The sequence below is a fragment of the Solanum dulcamara genome, chromosome 12, assembly GCF_947179165.1.
Source record: "Solanum dulcamara chromosome 12, daSolDulc1.2, whole genome shotgun sequence".
Lineage (NCBI taxonomy): Eukaryota > Viridiplantae > Streptophyta > Magnoliopsida > Solanales > Solanaceae > Solanum > Solanum dulcamara.
Window position 1 is genome coordinate 64,018,070 of NC_077248.1, and position 20,636 is coordinate 64,038,705.

Genomic DNA, 20,636 nt, shown 5'->3' on the forward strand with positions numbered 1-20,636 from the left:
ATCACTATCCAAAGCCACGAAAATACGTATGAACTAATAAATTATTTAAAGGTTTAAAGTCAGCAAAATTTAACTACAATTGTATGAACAAGGAATATATAGGGAAAGATATGGAAACTGGAGGTACCAACTCCAGTTGAAATGAACCTGGTTGCCAAGGTGCTGTTCACAACGACCTTTGGGTTGTGTAGATAGCAGATCTTGGGTTGAACGAATCCTTGAGCCAAAAACCCAATAATGATTGCATTTAATGAAATAGTATTTCGTTGAGGAATTTCGTCGAACACCTTCAAGGCACCTTAAGAAACTTACCAAGATAGGGAACTATAACAGAGAACGCAGACAGAAAAACACCTAAAACTTCCATTCTGAGCTCTTTTGCTTTTCCTTGTTGCAACAAACCTTTCTGGCGAAGAAACAAACTTTCGCCTCAAAACCCATGACTAAATATAGCAACAAAAGCATTCATTCGAGTTTCAGGCAAAAACAAGCCAATTTCTAAATCTCCTTCTGAATCTCTCGACTTATTGAGGGACATAGCTATACTATCATCACTATCAATAGAAACAAATTCTAGTTTTTCCGTCCTTCCACAACTAAAATAAACTGCATAAAAGTCATGTTTTGGTGATCCTGCTACTGAAAACATCCGATTCTTATCTACGGTGCTAATTTCTTTCATGCAATCGTCGTTCAGGATCCATTCTTCATCCTTCCTCCTTTTCTGAATGACTTCTCCAATTATTTCTGCGCCAATTGTAAATCCTTCCTTTCCAACTAAGTCAACATGTCTTGTACTTGCAAGGTACCCTGCTATGCAATTTCCAAAATAATTCGAAGGAAGTGGTGGATTGAGTAGCGCTCTCCAATCTGCGGCACATAAGAAGAACTCTATTCCATGCTCATCTATCTCTTGATCTCTAGTAGTCGCAATTTCTGATTTTATCAGACAAGTCCATACATAAGCACATGTTACTGTGAAAGATGTTACATGAGTTAGGTTTGGTCTTTTTGAAAAAATTAAACTCTTGAGTTTTCTTATGTCATCACGCCCTATAATGAATGTACCCCGGACCTTATCATGAGATGGAATACTAAAGATGTCGCACATTTCCACCTTGTAAGTTTTCATTATATCCCATTGTGCCTTCAATTGTCCATGAGGATCTTTCATTAACGACCTATCATAACATGGACGGAAATTATCTCTTAAAATCTGCTCATCTCCATCGAATTTGTTGAGCAAAGCCCATGCTCTTACAAACCCTACTATGCTAGCTCCATCACCAACAACATGATGGTTAGTGAAACCAATTGATATGCCATGATTCGGAAAAAGTGTCACTTGAATGGCTAACAACGGGACTAATTGGACGTCCCCCGGTGCATTTTTACAAGGTTCCCCCAACTTAGGAACAAAGTGATAAAAATCCTTTGCATTTCTAAGATGGTTTCCTATGAGAATATTGAAATCCATATCACTCTCAGAAAAAGTAACTGACACAGAATCTCCATAATTCAGGATAATTATTTGAATTTAATGGTTAAACAACATTGCCCGCTAAGATCATATAGTGTTGGAGAGCGAGGGAGAGTGAATGTTTAAGCGAAGGAATAATGGTTTGTACAAAATCGGATTTGGTAACGAAGAGCTTGTAGAATAAAATCCGTCGTATACAATGGAAATTTAACCACACAATATCGAAGTACGTAAGAGGGAGTGTCAACTCCCCCGGTGGTGGTATAACTTGACATTGTTCAATAACCATTGCCATTTGCTAAGAGTTTAATTATTTGGAATGAGGATGGGGCTTTGGACTTTGCCTTATCAATACTTGTATATATATATATTTACTAAATTTTGACTCTTACTTTAATAGGACTGTGAAAATAGATACTAATATGTAACGGGAACTCATATTTGAAAGAGTAGTTTTTATAGTTTATGTTATTTTAGTTTATTTTCAAGAATTTGGCGTAATTTTTTTGAGGTGCGACCTTTGTTATTTTTAATCTATTTTTGTATAAGGTGTTTTTTAGACGGTTTTTTTTTTGTGGCTCTGATTTTGAAAAAAATTCACATTTCTGGTTAAATTTACCAATCAAAGTTTGGTAAATATTTTATGAAAGATAAAAAATACTCACTTTTGACAGAAATTTAAAGGATAAAAAAAATACTCATTTTTCATAAATTCAAAGGACCAAAATTGTTCAAGTGATACTTACATGAATTATTTCAAACCTGCTATTAAAGATAAGAGATCATTTTTATCGTTTTCTTCGATACCAACACCAGTAAATATCTACACACACGACTCTATTTTCTTAAAAAATAAAAATATTCAATTGATCACCCTTTAATTCTCCGCCACTACCTTTTGATGACTCGAGGGGTGACCTATATGTTGGTTCTCGAAGTATGTACCTTGTCGAAAAATAAGGCAATTTTTGCATGTGCAATGGCCAATGGCTATAGTGTGCCCTTTAGTCTTTATTGTCTAAAATTTTATTAATGTGGTCTCTAAATTGATTTTCTGCAGATATCATGTTTACCTAATTATTAATTGGTTGTGAACAGAAATTAATTTCAGGTCCACATATTATTGTACGTGTTTTTAAAAAAATTATTGTGTTTAGCCATGGATATAAATTGATAGTATTTTTGATTGTGTTTGATGTTTTTCATATTCCTGAAAAAATTTCGATATTCAACTTCAAATAGAATTCTGAATTTTTTTTAAATTTTATGATCAAATGTGTTTCGAACCAGATTGACTAACCATCCTTAAGAATGCATTTTTATAGTTGAGTGTCCGCCTTAGTATAATTTACAAAAGCTAGGGTAGGTTTGGTTATAGAAATTATGCAATATCTTTTTTGAAGAGTTAATATGCTAATAAAGTATGTCAGTACTTTTTCTTAATGCAGGTTTTACACATGGTGGTCCTTCAAATTTTTGGTTGATGGAAGCACATTTCACCATTAATTACCATTTAACCCTAACTCTATTTTGATCGATGTTGTTTAAGAATAAAAAAACCTTTATCAATATTGAGCTAGCTGGAATTATTTTAAAACTAGTTAAGTTGTTCGCATTTCGTGGGGTTAATTTTTTAAACAACACAATTTTTAAATGAACATGAAGTTGAGATATTGCCCCCTTTCTGAAGAATCATCATGCATATCCTTCTTTTTCTCTTTTGAATAAATAATCAATCATACAATATCATTTCTTTGGATTTAATTTTCTATACTACGGTCTAAGGTTTCAAACTTAACTCACATTCAAAAAATTAGTTTAGAGGAAGAATGATTATTCAAGCCTTATAAGGATGCCCAAAGAACCTTATTTTCACCGATGTGAGAGCTTCTCCCTTCATCACATTTCCATCACAAGGCATATCCGTTAAAAGTGTTACTTGAAGGGCTACGACTTGGGCTAATTGAACCAATGAGATAATTGAAATTCATATCAGTCTCAGAAAAAATAACAGACACAAAATTTTCCATTACGTAACGCAACTCAGGATAAGATAACAACTCGAATCCAGTGGACAACAAGGAGTATATATATATATTGACAACATATACGGATGCATTTCGTCTTTACTTGTCTAGATAATTTGATTGTTGTGTCAACATGTACTGAGGGAATCTATGGGTGAAATTGGAAAAGGCCTATCCCTGTGGGGGTGAATCCCATTTGCAACTTCACGGGAATCCAATAGATAGTTGTTATTCAAATTTTGTATATGTATTAAAATATTTAATAAAAATTGATAAATATTTTAATATAAATTCATTTATTAATATAATATTAACTTGAGATCATATTGCAATACGTAACTTTCAAATCATGGATGTGCCTCTACCTATTAGTGTCCACGAATTTTATTTTTAAAACATAAAATGAAACATATGGAAAAAAAATCGTCCCGTTATCTTTATTACGTTTCATGTTAAGGAATTACACAAAATATGACTTTTTCATGAGCGAATGAATAAACAGTTTATTGTATAGTTTGATAGAACATAGTAGTTTTAGCTTGGATCTTGTATATGTGCAGAGAAATTCACTATTACAAGTGAGGCATCGTCCATATTCATAAATTTCAAATCTTAAATCTCTCTCTTCTTGGGAAAGAGTGAATTCAATAACTTTGGGTGTGTTAGGTTGGAAGAAATTTTGCCATATTTTCTTGGAAAATAAGAGGATTTCTTATTTATTTTCTATTATTTAATAAATAAGCAAAATATATTGATCCAAAAGTATTTATATACAATCTAGCAAAACACTACTAATTAATCATATTTTTCACGTTTGTTATTAATGAGTTCAAATGAAGTTTGATAGGTCTACTTCATAAAATGTAGCCCAGAAACATATGTGAGTAAATAATGTTTAAAGTAACCAATATAGGTTTCAAATACAGACAACGGATAAAAACAATGTTAAAAGCATACGTTGTATATTGGTGACTGCACAAAAGTTTGATTCCCATTTTCAGAGAGTACTAATGTACCCCATATATAATTTGGGACCACCGAGTTTTTTTTGGTCATTTTTTAGAGTTGCAGCATTTCCCACTGGTTTATGTTGTTTTTCGATCTTCTTATTTTGAAGTCATCGACAACCTTTTAAAGTTTGTCAAAAAAAATTGTATGACACTTCATGTAGAATTAATACCTATTGAATGATCCACATCAAGAGGAGACGGAATTTCAAGTTATCCCGAAATGGAAACATACTTCAGCTGTTTTGGGATGGGGGCAATGGAGGAGATGATGCTGATTTAGGAAAGAAAAAATTACTTAAATACACAACTTATTTTATCATATTCTTTAAAATTTTCTATCATTTGGAAAAATTACAAAAATTTCTACTCTCTCCTCTTATCGCATACATCATTTTATACGATGTATTGATCGGATACATTACTTTACGTGATGTATCGGAACGTCATACACATCACTTTATTCGATGTATCAGTCAGATACATCACTTACGCGATGTATCGATCGGATACATCACTTTACGTGATGTATCGAGACGTCAGATACATCACTTTAAGCGATGTATCTGAACATTTTGGGATGTATCCGAATACCACCAAAAATTTCTAAAAAAATTGTAATTTGAAAAAGAATAGTAATAGAATATAATTAGCTCTTAACACTATGAGATTTGTATAATCCATGCTTTAGAAAACCCTAGACATAGAAGAAGTGTTCATAGAGACAATGAGGCGCGCTATGTCCAAAATGACCTTGGGCCGTTGATTTTCTATTTTTTTCTTTTGCTGTTTATTGGATTTGGGTAATAGGCCCAAATGAGTTTTGTAATCTAATTATTCAAAAAGTACACCTATTAAACATAAAATGTTGATGCGACCCAAAAAAGAGTTGGCCGATGTCTATCCATTCATTCATATTTGGCCACCTCTGAACAAACGTCACCAGTCTAAACGTTTGACACCAATTTTCACTTACACATTTCAATTTGATTTTATTTATTTTAAACACTTTATGTCGGGGTTCATTGTGTCATTTTAACATTTTTTATTGACATGACATAGTAAGTGTAATACATTCAAAAACAGTGTGTGAAGGCTTATTTAATCAATTTTTTATTTTATTTTTCTCTTCTTGTTTCCCATTTTTTCAAACATTACTTTTCACCATTTTCCAAATTTAATTCCTTCAATGACTCTCAAAATCTGTCCATCTCTTTGAGAAAAAAATATTTTTTTTAAATCACTTTTAACAATAATTCAAAAAGTGAAGAAAATAAATTTTTTTCTGCAAATATATGTACAAGAAAATAAAAATAAATAAATTTTGAGTTTTTAATCCGAATTCATGGAGTGCATAATCGTATCAATGGAATAATTAACTCTTAAAGAAGAAGAAGTTCAGCAAGAACACACTTTATGCCTCAAAAATTATGAACATAATTTTTTTGATTTTTATATAATCCAATCCTAAATATTGATTTTCTCCTTTAAGAATTTTGATTTTCTTTCTAATGGTGAATAGCGATGATAATTAAAGGTGAAAGTAGACGGAATTGAGATTTGAATAATTAAAATATAGCTATGAAAACCAACACACAATTAATATTTGAATAATTAAGATTAAATTAAGCATAAACATATAAATAAATGAGGCCTAAGCATGTGAGTTTAATTTCACATTTTGTTCGAGATTTTCTTTCCCCTTCCCAACCCATATAGTAGAAATGTACTTAGAAAAATTTAATCTAATTATTTATTTATGCAGTAGTTATTATTGTAATTATCAGTTTTATTGTTTAAGAAAAGAAATCCACAATATCATAATCCTTCATTGAACCCGTTTAATAGCTTGTTTGACCAACTTTTAAAATTAACTTATTTTGAGAATGATTATTTTTTTTTCCAAAAAGTATTTTCAAAAAAGTAGTTTTAGTGAGAAGCAATTTATGTTTGGCAAATAGATTTAAAAAACACTTTTGAGCAACAATGTTTGATTTGAAGAAAAATACTTTGCACAAATATATTATCTAAAGATCATTTATATGTTATCTAACAAAATACTATAGCGCGATAAGATGGGAAGTGGAAGGGGTGGGGTTGGGGGGCAGGGAGGATTGAGTAGGTGAGATGAGACAATAAACTTATAATATCATTTATGCAACTTGTTTTTTCTATTTTTATTAGAGAAGTCATTTTATTTTAATTTTTAAGAAACTTGTTTTCCAAAATAAAAATATTTTTCATACATTTTGACCAATCAAACATAGAAAATTCCTCCATACCAAACAATAGTGTTTGACCAAACATTTTAAAGTATTCTAAGCGTATTTTTCTCGAAAAGTGCTTTTCAAAAAGTTGCTTTTGGACAAAACTATTTAATTTAATTTTTATGACTCCCAAAACTTATTTTTAACCTCCTAAAAGTTAAAGCATTTAGTGGTAGGTCCAACACCAATATTCATTAGGGATTAGGGATCACGAAATCTCAATTCTCATTCGTTTACTTTTGTGGGACCCATTTTGAGAATTTCAATCATTGCTAGACTGATCATGATATAAGAAGTGTCTGTATCATGAGTTGTTGATACAATAGTCAGGAAAATTAGGGACGAAATACCTTATCTTGAATACAGAATCAATTACCAGACGGATTGACTGGCCCACTTGTACGTAATAGTAAAAAGTAGCTCCGCTAACAGTGCAGACAAGCTGCTCAAGAAGAGCACAACTCTAACTAGCGAAGAGAAGTGATCAGAAGCAAAACTCGATAAGGAAAAGGTGAAACTCAGATGCTACACTAAACTAGGTGTTTATGAATTGGACACTTTAATCATGTATAAGCTGAATTTTAAGGCACAATAATTTCACTTTAGAAATAGAAAAGAATTGGCTACTACTGAAAATGTGAAGCTTACCTACCTAATTCCAATAATTTAACTAATTGATGTCATACTTTATGTGGCCCTAATCCACAATAGTAGTACTAATGGTGCTATTTCACTAATTATTATCTTTCAAATAATTCAAACAATTCTAATAACAGACGGATGTAGTTTTCTAACATCAGATTGTTTTTTCTAATTTTAATATTTTTATTAATGTAAAATATAAATTTATATATAAAAATTTATTAAAATTATAATAACTAATAGGTTTGAACTCATAACTTTTATATCCCACCTCCCCATTCCCTCTCTCCTAAATATTTTTTCTCTTTCAATTTATGTTAAGAAGTTCGAGTACAATGATCAAAATATTTAATTTTAATTATGAATTTAGGTATAGATTTTTAAAAATATTTTAAAATAAAATCTACATATTTTAAAAATAGACAAAAAGTACTACAAGTCAACACAGTTAATAATTTAAACTATTTTAAAAGAAATTGTAAAAATTACAATGAATACTAAATATTCAATTTCTCAAATAGTAATATCTTCCCACGGAATGGTAGGATGTTTGAGATTCTCCCACTTTAACTAAGGTGTCATTTGACCCCAAATTGTTTTTGAGAAAAAAATTAAAAAAATATAAAAATTAGTGTTTAATCATATAATTTGTCATTATTTGATAAATATATTTGACAAATATCTCAAATTCTCAAGATCTAGAAAAAATTAGAACTTGGGAACTTGAGAAATTTTAAAAATTTAAAAACTATCTCAAAATTTTATATTTTATAAAAACACCCATCATTTATTATCGGGAAGAGATTGTTCATAGAATGTGGAAAGATTTTATAAAAAATAGTTTGTTATTACCTCCTCTAGAAAATAATAGTTTGAGTGACAAGATTAGAAAAAAAAATAATTTATTTTGTAATTCGATTAATGTATTGTTTTTATCAATATTGTTATTTTGTTGTTGTTGATTGTTATGAATTATGTTATAAGATTTTTTTTTAATAGAAGAAAATATTCGTTATAAAAAAATAACATAAACTTATGATTATTTTTATTAACGTTTAGAAATTTATATGTACTTTTGAAACAATCAAATATTATTAAAATTTTTTATGACCAAACGGATACCCAAATAAGTCAACACCTGCGCCACACATACTTTTCTCATTGTCATGGGATACTTTTAGATCCAATTCTCCTAAAGAAGTTGCATTTTCTGTTTACGCTGGGATTTCTCAACCCAATTCTCTGTTTTCTCAGGTAAATTCTCTCTTCTTTCGCTTCTTTCTCATCTGAATTCATTCGCTTTGCAATGTTTTTTTTATTGATCGTTGGAATCAAAAGTAAACGTTAATCTCTTTGCATTACTTTGTGATCGTTTGTTTATGATTTGAATTGCTTATAAGATGTAATTGCTTGATTTACTCAGTGAAAAAATGTTGGTGTTTTTGCCTTTTTAGCCGTCGAAATGAGTGCCAACTTTAGGCGAGGAGTGATCCGGTGCACACCTTCATCTAAAAATTATGTGGTTTATAGAGGTTAAATGTTTGTTATTATTATTATTATGAATGTATATTTAATTTTTGCACACCTTTTAACATAATTGAGAAGAAAAGTTGCACATCCGGCCAATATGGCTCACACTTAACAACAAGAAAATATATTCACTGTGATTATACAAGTGGGTCCGGAAAAGGTATAATGTATGCTAATCTTATCCCTAGCTTTGTGGGTTAGATTAATTATTTTCAATAGACCCTCGTCTCAAAGAAAGTGAAAATATTCGGAAAAGATTTGCAAGAAGAAACACTCTTTATTGCTTTGAATGTTGGACATGAGTGCCAACTTTGTGTGGGTCGCACTATTTATTGCTTTGAATATTGTAAATGAATGCCAACTTTGTATGGGTCACTCTTTATTACTTAACAATAACAACAACAACATAAACAGTGTAATCCCACAAGTATGATTTGGAGAGTAAAATGCAGGCAGATCTTGCCCTACCTTTGTGGGCTTGATTGGTTGTTTTGGATAGACCCTTTGGCTCAAAAATAGAGAAGTTATTTCGGAAAGGGTTGCAAGAAGAAATAATCTTTATTGCTTTGAATGTTGTACATGAATGGCAACTTTGTGTGGGTCGGACTCTTTATTGCTTTGAATATTGTAAATGAATGCCAACTTTGTATGGGTCACACTATTTATTACTTAACAATAATAACAACAATAAAAGTAGTATAATCCCACGAGTAGGATCTGAGGAGGGTAAAATGTAGGCAAATCTTACCCCTACCTTTGTGGGCTTGATTGGTTGTTTTGGATAGACCCTTTGGCTCAAAAAAAGAGAAGTTATTTGGGAAAGGGTTGCAAGAAGAAATAATCTTTATTTCTTAACAACAACAACAACATACCTAGTGCAATTCCACAAGTGGGGTCTGTGGAGGGTAAAATGTACGTCGATATTATCCTTACCTTTGTGGGGTAGAGAGGATATTTCCAATAGACCCTTGGCTCAAAAAGCGAAATTCTTCGGAGAAGGGTTGCAACAAGAAACACTCTTTATTGTTTGAATGTTGTAAATGAGTGTCGACTTTGTATTGGTAACTCTTAATTGCTTGACTGTTGGATGCAAAAGTTGACCTAGTGGATATGAAATTCATCGTTTTTTGTTAGAATCCTATGTTGGTTGAAGTTTCGGATTGTAGTCTCTTTATATGATTTTGGGATCGATTTTAAAGATACGATAGCGAGGCATGTAAGCTTTCTGCTATGCTTATGCTATTATAGGATATAGGAGAGTTACTGTAAACACACAACTTCCACTCTCTTGGCTGTAGTTTCAGCTTGTATATTGAGAAATTAACAAGAAAAAAACAATATTTGAAAAAGAATTCAAATGAACGATTTTTCTGCACAAAACAGGGAAAGACAACTCTTTGATCATAATTTTCCGTATGAATACTGCATCAAACATGAAACTTATGGTTGGTAGTAAAACAACGATTTGCTCGTTGAGACCTAATTCGATCTTCATAGAGTTCTCGAGATATTTTCTTACGAAGTTTTGTTATAGCATCTATTATCACTTCCGCTTTAGGTGGACAACCTGGCAAATATACATCTACAAGAATTAGCTTATCGACTCCCCGAATAGTACTATAAGAATTGGTACTGAACATCCTGCCTGTAATTGTACAAGCTCCCATAGCAATAACATATTTTGGTTCAAGCATTTGCTCATATAATCTCACTAAAGAGGGGGCCATTTTCATTGTTACTGTTCCGGCTGTTAAAATTAGATCCGCTTGTCTAGGACTCAATCTTGGTAAGAGTCCATAACGATCGCGCTTGAACTAGCTATGAGGTTGAATTAGGTCCAAGGCACATTTTCTTAACATTTTTCCAAGACCCATCCTGATGCTTGGTTACTTAATGTCGGGCTCCCATGTTTTCTGAGTTTTATCAGGCTGACAAGTAGATTATTAGAGTTGCACAAAGGTTGGGTTGAACACCACCATTGCAGAAAAAATGAATTTAGAGGATTCATATAACTGTTTTTTACTAATTTGAGATTTGAGGGGTTAGTTGATTAATTGATTGATTGTATATATAACAAATTGTAGTATATTCATGTATTGAACTGGTGATGTTTTTGTCTTTTCCTAAAAAATTAATTCGCCAACTCCTTTTGGTCTGCAGCTACAGCTAGTTATGGCCTCTCCTGAAAGCAATTTTGATGATAACATCAAGAGATATTTCTATATTCCTTCCTATATACTTTCAGAGGATGCAAGTCTGAGTGATGATGTAAAATTGCCTGATGTACCTACATGCCCCGTGCTAGTATTCATCAACTCTAAAAGTGGAGGTCAACTTGGTGGAGATCTTCTTCAGACATATCGATCACTTCTTAGCAAGTATCAGGTATTGAAGCTTGTTGCCTTGATTCACATAACAAAGCTTGGTGAACATAAAGTGTGAGACAAAATTGAAATAAATTCGTTTTTGAATCATCTTTACCAATTCTCAATTGAAAAGCTAGTCCTTAAGTCAGGTTGTTAGAGTACCGCTATACTTTTAATGGGATATGAAATTTAGAGACACCACTTCACTGTTTATATTTTAAACCTGATATATAAATTGTATGGCTCTCTTTTATCATTTTGTCTTTTCTGTTCTTTCTGTTTTCTTTCTGTGGTTTTGGGCTGATACCTCATATAGTTGCATTTGACTTTTCAGGTTTTTGATTTGGGAGAAGAAACTCCTGATATTGTTTTACGCAGACTCTATCTGAATCTAGAAAAACTAAAGAACAATGGTGATGAATTTGCGGCGAAACTTGAGGAGAGATTGAGGATAATTGTGAGTACAACTCTTTTTAAGTAGTTTATTATTTCTACAGAGTTTCTTGTAAATTTACCAGATGATTACTTTCCAGCATTTAGCCCTGACACAGTTGTTTACTAGGTTGCAGGTGGAGATGGCACAGCTGGATGGCTTCTTGGAGTTGTATCTGATCTCAAGCTATCTCAGCCACCACCAATTGCTACTGTGCCTTTGGGAACTGGAAACAACCTTCCGTTTGCTTTTGGCTGGGTAAGGATCTTCAGCTGAAATAGCTCAACTCACCAATGCTTGCTGCAAATAGAGTTGTGTTATAACTGTTAAAATGTTTACTGCTATTTTACTGAGTAATTATTTTTTAGTTTAGGTTATGATATGATGAAGTTACCAATTAATCGCTTGAAATTTGTCAGACAAACCTGCTCATAGATGTTTTCGCTTAAGTTAGATGCTGGATTTCAAGTTTATTTCATCTGTAATAAATTGATCTGTATTCATAGAGGATAATACACCATGTAATATGCATTTGTTGTAACTGGCAGGGCAAGAAGAATCCAGGAACCGACCGGAGCTCAGTTATCTCATTTTTGAAGAAAGTAATGGATGCAAAAGAAATGAAGATAGACAGGTTATTCCATTCAAAGAGTTAGTTCGTGTAAATTACAGTGGCCTCTGGGCTCTGTGAGCTTTTCTAAATTGAAAGTTGATTCCTTTAAAATGAAAGTTCAATTGAATTTTTGCCAGTGGCTGGTTCATGAAAGCTTAATTCACAAGATAGACGTAACATTAGCAATGTTGATATTTCCAAAAAACTCTTTTGTTTTATGGTTGTGTTAAGGACAATTATATATTCAAAAGCTGATAGATCTGGGTATCAAATGTATCATTTATGTCGGTTATTTTAAAACCTTTTGGTTAAAATATTGCAGTTTGCACAACCATAATAAACTATTTCAGAACTTCATAATATTTTTTTATGTTTTTAGGAAGTTCTAATCTATAGAAGTTTTATCATTGCTCTACCCGATATTCTTATAAAGGTCTGACGACTTGTCTAATTTTATTATACAGTACTCACAATATTATAAGTAACTTTATATTGATAATACTGATTGCGAGCAACCAGCAAATATTGAAAGATTCGCCATTTATACAGTTGGCACATTCTAATGAGGATGAGAGCACCAAAAGAGGGTTCCTGTGATCCTATTGCACCACTTGAATTGCCTCATTCGTTGCATGCGTTTCACCGGGTGGCTTCTTCTGATGATCTTAATGTGGTAAGAGCTGTGCATAAGGAAACTTCTATTGTCTAACGTGAATAAATTACAGTCTCATACTAGTCTAGCTCTATCTTTCATGTGTGCCTAAGGTCCCTGTCATCTTTACTTTTCTTTTTGGTGTTACATTCTCTGCGAGAGTTGCTGTGTGAAAAAACTCTGTGGGGCTCCTGATCCATAAACCAAATTGTGGTATTATCTTACGTTTTCTTTTGTTTTTGTTCTTTTCCTTTTTCTATACTAAGGCGACTTCATTTGGAAAAGAGTATATGGTCGGATTGGAATATCACATTTTACAATTGCTTGCAATGTACATATTCATTGACCTATTTCCTTTTTGAATGCAAATTATTTACATAATATATTCTAATATAATCTTCACTAGAGAAGAAGGTGCAAATTTACCACCGATTGGAATACAAATTGAAAGACTACAGCACACTTAAGAACCTGAATCTATTATAAGTACGCCTCTTCCACATTCATTACACTTCAAAATTTACGAACTTGGTTTTTATGTATTTACTTGCACATATGAGGTCCTGCTTCAGGCTAGGTATGTAATTCTACTATGACATTCCTATCCAGATTTCTAATTTAATTATTAAATGACAAGCAGACACATGCATGGGCAATTTGTGGGATTTGAGAACCATATTCCATTTTATCATCTTTGTTGAAGTTGAAGAGCATAAGCTCCTCTGTTTTCCTTTTTCCTTTTATAGCAATAATCAAACTACTTATTTAATATCTCATAGGAAGGATGCCATACATTTCGTGGAGGATTCTGGAATTATTTCAGCATGGGTAAGGAATATTCTCTTGATTACGAAATACGTTCCTCAAAACCATCCAACATTTTCAATTTTTTCTGCCACATTTGATGACATCAAACAGGAAAGGATATGATAAGAAAATCTACCTTCTTGGGTCAAAATTGAATAATCTCTATATTTTTTTAAGATGGTGCCTTTCATAGTTAATTTAAAGTGTAAATATTGAAACAAGAAAGGAGGTTCTTTGTTTATAAAACTAGAAAGAATCAATTGATATATTTTTTAAATAAGTCAGAGCTTGTGAAGGCCTACATTGGACAATGATTTTACTGAATGATAACCTCTATTTGGATATGAAAGCATCCCAGTATTGTAGTTGACATGAATAGGGTGGCTACAAGTTATGTCTCAAACCCGAAAAGGAAAGCTGAGTATATTTTGAAAGTACTATGCTGCTTGTACTATTGTTTATCTAGTTACACGTCTAACCTTAAATTCTCTGTGTCGTCAGGAATGGATGCACAAGTATCATATGCATTTCATTCAGAACGAAAGATGCATCCTGAAAAATTCAAAAACCAGCTTGTCAATCAGGTATCGAAGTGCATGGCAGGATTAAGATGACTTGGTTCCATTTTTATACATTTATTCTTGATTGTGAAGAATTAAGATGACTTGGATCCATTTTCATATATTAGCTGACTCATTTTGTATCCTTTTGTAGCAAGGTCAATATCTATCGTGTACTCAATATATTCTAGTTCTGTGCTACATGAAAAAGTAGAAAAATCAAAATTATTGTGAATTGTAGCAATTGACTGAGCTGATAAAACCGATAGGTGAGATGTAACGGTTCTTTCCAGAGAGGGAAGGAAGGGATTTGTGGAGATCCTTAATCTCGCAGAAGGGCTCATTTGAATCTTCATTTTTCGGACATGAGGTAAAAGAAAGAGGTTTTTAGCTTATTAAATTTTGGATAGGTCGGGCCTCCTGCTTTATATCTCCCTTGTTGAGACCAATGACTGTAAAGTTTATCTTAAAATGGACTAGAAAAGCATGCAAAAGAAAAGCTCTCATTATCCTAGTCTAGGTTACTAGAAGATTAGATGAATGGAACAAAAGGAGAAAGGTTAGGGACTGTTTAAGAAGGCTTATTCTAGTTTCTTTTGCATTCGAGTGTGAGAGGGAAATCAGTGAGAGTGCGCTTATTAGAGATAGCTATGAGAAGATTCGAAGTTATGGCACTTCTTCCTAGTGATATGCCAATTGTATTTCATAATTAGGCTATATATTTTGCTTCTAAGATCTATCACACATCTTGGGACTGTTTTTTATCCATTTATGTTCATGTTACTTCTCATTCATTGTTTTCGTTAACCTGTTATCCACCTTTGTCTTAGGAGAAACATGCTTCTAGCGATCCACATTAATCAATGTCATGAGTCATTGATAGGATCTCGATGGATTTTGCGTCTAGTCATGAAGATTATATGTGATTATTCTATAGAGATAATGGCATATTATAGAGGGATCAGTTCCTTGCAAGGAAAGTACATCAAATTGTTTGTTTGAACAAAAATGTTTTGGTGGGAAGTATATTTTGCACTTTACCTCATTGTACAGTGGTTTGTGAATAGTTAGTGTTGGCACCTTACAGTTACCATTTTCAAAAATTTAGTGTTGGCCCTCAGGAGTATGGGGTTGGATCATTTTATTTAAAGATGATGCCATTTTGTATAAGTATTGATTTTCATATTGACGGATCTTTGTTCTGTTAACTATTACATCTTGATGTATATGACCAGTAATATCAAAACGGCACACAAACACACACATACGAGATTTAGACTGCATTCTCTGTTACGTAATTAAGAACATTCTCCAGTTCTACTTTGCTTACTTTTTTCATAATGTTTTCTTCTTTTTCCAAAAGGAAAAAGCAAAGCACAATAAACTGCAAATAACATGCTATTGAATGATGTAAATTTTGTAACACAGTTGAACAATATGGAGCAATTTAAAATTGCTACAGAATATTGAAAATATTGTTGCTATCACATTGTGTACTATCAGAAAAGGGATCTCACATTTTCTGTTCAGCTTAATATTAGTAGGTAAATGGCATTGATGGTCTCTATTGTCAGTGTTCGTGCTTAAATGAAGTTATTGTTTACTTTTTCCTTGATGAGGTAGTGATTTAGCATTGTCCGAGAATAAGCCTATGGTCTCCTGCTGTACTCTAGGCTTATATAAATGCACCCTGCTTAAATGTCACTCGAACCCCTCAACCTCAGGGTTGGAAGTGGAGAGTGCTTATCATCCGAGCAACTCCTTCTTGTCAATACCTTGGATTATTTCTTGAAAATAAGCATTCCATTTTCTTCTAAATTAGGTATTGTTATGATGAAGTTTGCCTTATGGTTTTTTTGGCTTTCTCCTTAGAGTACATATGCGAGGCTTGGATGTACACAAGGATGGTTTTTTGCGTCCCTTGTTCATCCTTCTTCAAGGTGAATCTGCAGTGTGCTTTAATACATAACTTCTTGTAGATCTTTTCTTACTAGAAAATATGAATAGTTGTAATGGAATCTCTCATGTACCTAAGGAAATTAATTAGCTAGGAATGAATAATTTAGTTTAATATCCTCAGAAAAACCAAGAGGACTTCGTTATATTTGCATTTTTAATTTCATAATGGTGTTGACCATGCTAGAATTCATAACTTCATCTTAAATAGTCAAAAATGTTATGTGTATTTCCATTGGATTGAACTCCAAACTTTACATTCAGAAATGTTTTTGTAATAAACTTTTAATATAGTGCCTTCTCCTTTTATACTATATTTAAATAGCCATATATTTTACTTTGGACATATAATTCGAAACATGAAAAACCAAAATTTGTGGAGAACTCAGTAACTACTACAGGTCAGATACTCCCTTTGCTGCATGCAGTTCCTACTTTATTTTTTAGTATGTCATAAAGTTACGTCCACATCCTTGAAAGAACCACTCTTCTTAACACTAAAATAAAAAAAATTTAACATCATAACTGACAAACACTTATAGTTAAAAGCAGCAAATTCTGAATTCTTTCTTAAGCACCTACGCCCAGAGGTAAGACTGCTTACAATGAGATGAAGAAAGAAAAAACTTCAAATTGCGCTGCTATCAGCGATTTCCTGATTTGTCTGACGCATAACTTGTGCCGATAAATGTATGCAAATAGGAGAGACATCATGCTTTTTTAAAAGGAAAGAACAATGGTTCAAGTAAATATTTATAGGATTCATTATCTTTACTAATTACTATTACCTCTTTGATGGTATATATTATGAGAATATACGGGTTTGCATTGCTGCAGGAACATAGCTCAACTGGCCAAGGTTAAGATAATGAAAAAACACGGCGAATGGCTAGACCTTGATATTCCTCACAGGTAGCATCAATTATTTGTATCAACAGATAGTCTCCTTTTTGTATCTCTTCAATAGAAGATTATGGCTTTTCTCCTGTAGTATAATTCTGGTTGTATTGTAGCATCTGTCTCTATATTTTGCAAGTTGATTGCAAAACATGAAACATTTGAGTTATAAACAGTTTTCCTCTTCTGGTTGTCCTATTGTACATGCAGTATCAGGTCAATTGTGTGCCTAAACTTGCCTAGCTTTTCTGGTGGACTAAATCCTTGGGGAACACCAAATAGCAACAAACGTCGAGATGTCTGTACTTTTTTTTTACTTCTTCCACCATTTACCCTTTTTCTTTTTTCTGTTTTCTATATGCACGTGCGCCTGTAGAGATACCAATAAATTTCTTCCTTAAAAAACTTTTTTCCTTTTTTGTTCTAATCAAGTACATATCAATGTAATGGACAGAGGGACTTGACTCCACCATTTGTTGATGATGGCCTCATTGAGGTTGTTGGTTTTAGAGATGCTTGGCATGGAATGGCTCTTCTTGCTCCAAATGGGCATGGAACACGGCTTGCACAGGTTTGGGATATTATTTCTTCTTTCAGATGTAACGGCGTGTATATATTATGCATGCACATTTATAGACATACCATATAGTGATATTCATACGTAGACTTTCACTTGTTATCTTTCTTTCATACATGATGAAGGAACAGTTCAAAGCATGACCTGCTTTGTCTAGGGGCACATATCTTTAACTTAGAAAAAACAGATTTTTTTGTCTCAACTCATTGCTAAAACTTGAGCTGCCTTCTTCTTTTGAATTTTTTTTGTTACATTTCCCTGTTTGTAGGCACATCGTATCCGGTTTGAGTTTCATAAGGGTGCAGCTGACCACACATTCATGAGGATCGATGGGGAACCATGGAAGCAGCCTCTCCCTGTAGATGATGACACCGTTGTGGTAGAAATTGCCCATCTTGGCCACGTTAAGATGCTTGCTACCCATGATTGTAGATCCAAAAGTGTACATGACCGTTCAAGTCATGTCAATCATGATGGTGATGACGGGGATAGTGGTGGTGAAGAGGAGGATTCGGTTGTGGAAGAACAGAGGAAATTCGGGGCAGCAGACACATTCAAAATTCCCGATGAAGTTGACATTTCACATCTCAGTTGATTCTTTAATCCCCCTTTGTTCAAATTTTTCTTTTGTGACAACCTCCTTATTGATTAATGTGATATATTTAGTAGATGGACAATATAGTTCTTGTGAGTTGAGAGATATTATGACATTGACATATCAGTATTTTCCATACTCTAATTTCTTAATCAATTGCAGTGTAAATGTAAGTTGAAAATTTCTAACTAGATAATTCTGTAGATGCTTGAAGATATCTCTCTATTGTAACTTTGAAATTTCAAGAAAATCACACTTTTATGCTATTCATTATTATGTGCTATCTGATTCTATGATTTGATAAGAAACTTACGATAAGGGCAGCCCGGTGCACTAAAGCGTCCGCTATGCGCAGGGTTCGGGGAAGGACCCGACCACAAGGGTCTATTGTACGCAGCCTTACAATATGATATTTTTTTTACACGAGTTGCAATTTTCTTATTTTTTCCTAGGTCCTCTTTTACTTTTGTATTTTTTTGTTAGCTGTTCAGATGTTCGTTACTTGAGCCGAGGGTATTCTGGAAACAACCTTCTCTACCTTCTCGAGGTAGCGATAATGCCTTCGTACACTCTACCTTCCCTAGATCCAGCTTTTGAGACTATACTAGGTTGTTGTTGTTGTTGAGTTGCAATCTTGAATTATTAGTAAAATGGTTTATATGACATTATTTTGTTTCTTGTATTATACATCGACGTCGATAAGCGAAATTGTCCTAAAAAATATAAGTATGAAAATTTACTAATTTTTGTTTGGTATCTCATGTTAGGAGTTATATTTTTCACTTACACTAGGTACGCACAAAATTCAAATAATTAGAGAAATTACAAAAGATTTTGATATCTCCCTCAATGTGTTCAAACTTTCCGATTTTATTTTATTTAGAGATAAGTGTCAAAAATACATCTTTCTTTTTTGAGTTTCATATTTAAACTATTGAGAGTGTGAGTTTCATACCTAAACTATCACTTATTAGTTTGAAAAACACATCTCTCTTTTATTCCACTCTCATCATGGTGTGTACGACACTCTTTTTTTCATCTAAAAAAAATAATCATATCACACTCTACATAGACAAAATATTTCACCTTAATAAAAATTAAATAAATCATTAGAATTACACACGAAGTCTGTTTCTCAAACTAATAAGTCATAATTTAGGTATGAAACTCATATTTCTAATAATTTAGGTATGAAACTCAAAAAATGAATAATTTAAGTGTATTTTTGATACTTTATCTCTTTTATTTATTTATTTTTAAAAAAGTTGCCTCCATTATGGCCACCACCCGAGGTGGGCATAATACCAAATTGAAAACATCATACCATTATCATAACGTAATATTTTAGATTTTGAACAAGCGAATATTCATTCAGCACTTAGCGTAGAAAAATTAGCTCGAAATTTTCGATACCAAGTTCCCACGAATTGACAATACGAGCCATGGATCAGAGAAGATGCAAAATGCCAGAGTTCCACGGCCGACATTCACGACCCGTGAAACTAGATGAGATGAGTTACAAAGAGCATGAATTCCAACAAGGCATTTCATGAGCCATCGTGGAATGGCCTCGTACATTTGAACCTAAAAGAGGACAAAAGTTTGAGATCCACGAGCTACTTCAACGGTCGTGATTGACAGTGACTTGTGGTTCATTTGTTTTCAAGATTTTCAAAACACATTTTTAGGGGTATTTTCGTCTTTTTTTTGTATTTTTCTAAATCTAAACCACAACGTATTAACACCAATTAGGAGAGTATATCACATTAGTGTGATCAGTTCTCTCTTATTTTACCCTTTCAAACTCATGAAAGACCTCAAGAAAGGCAAAATCTAGGGTTTGAAGCTTTCCAATCAAGTTCCTTTTCTCATGTAAGATTTCAATGAGAGCTTTTCACTTTCATGCCAAAGTCGTATTCTCTTTCAAAAGATTCCTATAGAATTCCTAGAATCCAAGTTAGGATTCTTACTCAACTTATGAAGTTTCATCATAAGCTTCTGTTCTTCACTGATTTACTTTGTCTTTAAATTTTATTGAAACAGTATAGCATGATTTCTATGGTTTCTTTAACCTTGAAGCTCCATAACGACATAACCAAGACACGTATCCATGTCCAGTCAAGATAAGCCCCATTAGCAACTGTTCCTAAAGAATTCAAGAATTGTTCTGACAGTTTCACAACCACGTATGTAACAACTCAAACGTGCAAATAGCAATCATTATGAA

The 20,636-nt window shown here is 32.8% G+C and overlaps 1 protein-coding gene and 1 pseudogene across 1 annotated transcript; one reads left to right on the forward strand and one right to left on the reverse strand.

The window, feature by feature from the left end:
- Positions 1-418: 418 nt before the first annotated feature.
- LOC129877099 (phenolic glucoside malonyltransferase 1-like) lies at positions 419-1,808 on the reverse strand (annotated as a pseudogene).
- Positions 1,809-8,527: 6,719 nt separating this feature from the next.
- LOC129876720 (diacylglycerol kinase 5-like) lies at positions 8,528-18,692 on the forward strand. Its single transcript, XM_055952208.1, has 13 exons — positions 8,528-8,677; positions 11,114-11,338; positions 11,654-11,776; positions 11,882-12,010; positions 12,301-12,386; positions 12,915-13,038; positions 13,797-13,845; positions 14,326-14,408; positions 16,257-16,324; positions 17,178-17,252; positions 17,448-17,535; positions 17,692-17,808; positions 18,083-18,692. The coding sequence occupies exons 2-13, from the start codon at positions 11,126-11,128 to the stop codon at positions 18,407-18,409; spliced, it is 1,482 nt and encodes a 493-aa protein (XP_055808183.1). The 5' UTR covers positions 8,528-8,677; positions 11,114-11,125; the 3' UTR covers positions 18,410-18,692.
- Positions 18,693-20,636: the final 1,944 nt, after the last annotated feature.

Excerpts from the sequence above, each read along its gene's own strand:
- LOC129876720 (XM_055952208.1), top strand. The coding sequence starts at position 11,126 with ATGGCCTCTCCTGAAAGCAATTTTGATGATAACATCAAGAGATATTTC. Across the intron at positions 11,339-11,653 it reads CACTTCTTAGCAAGTATCAG|GTTTTTGATTTGGGAGAAGA; the intron begins GTATTGAAGCTT and ends TTGACTTTTCAG. Across the intron at positions 13,039-13,796 it reads CTTCTGATGATCTTAATGTG|GAAGGATGCCATACATTTCG; the intron begins GTAAGAGCTGTG and ends AATATCTCATAG.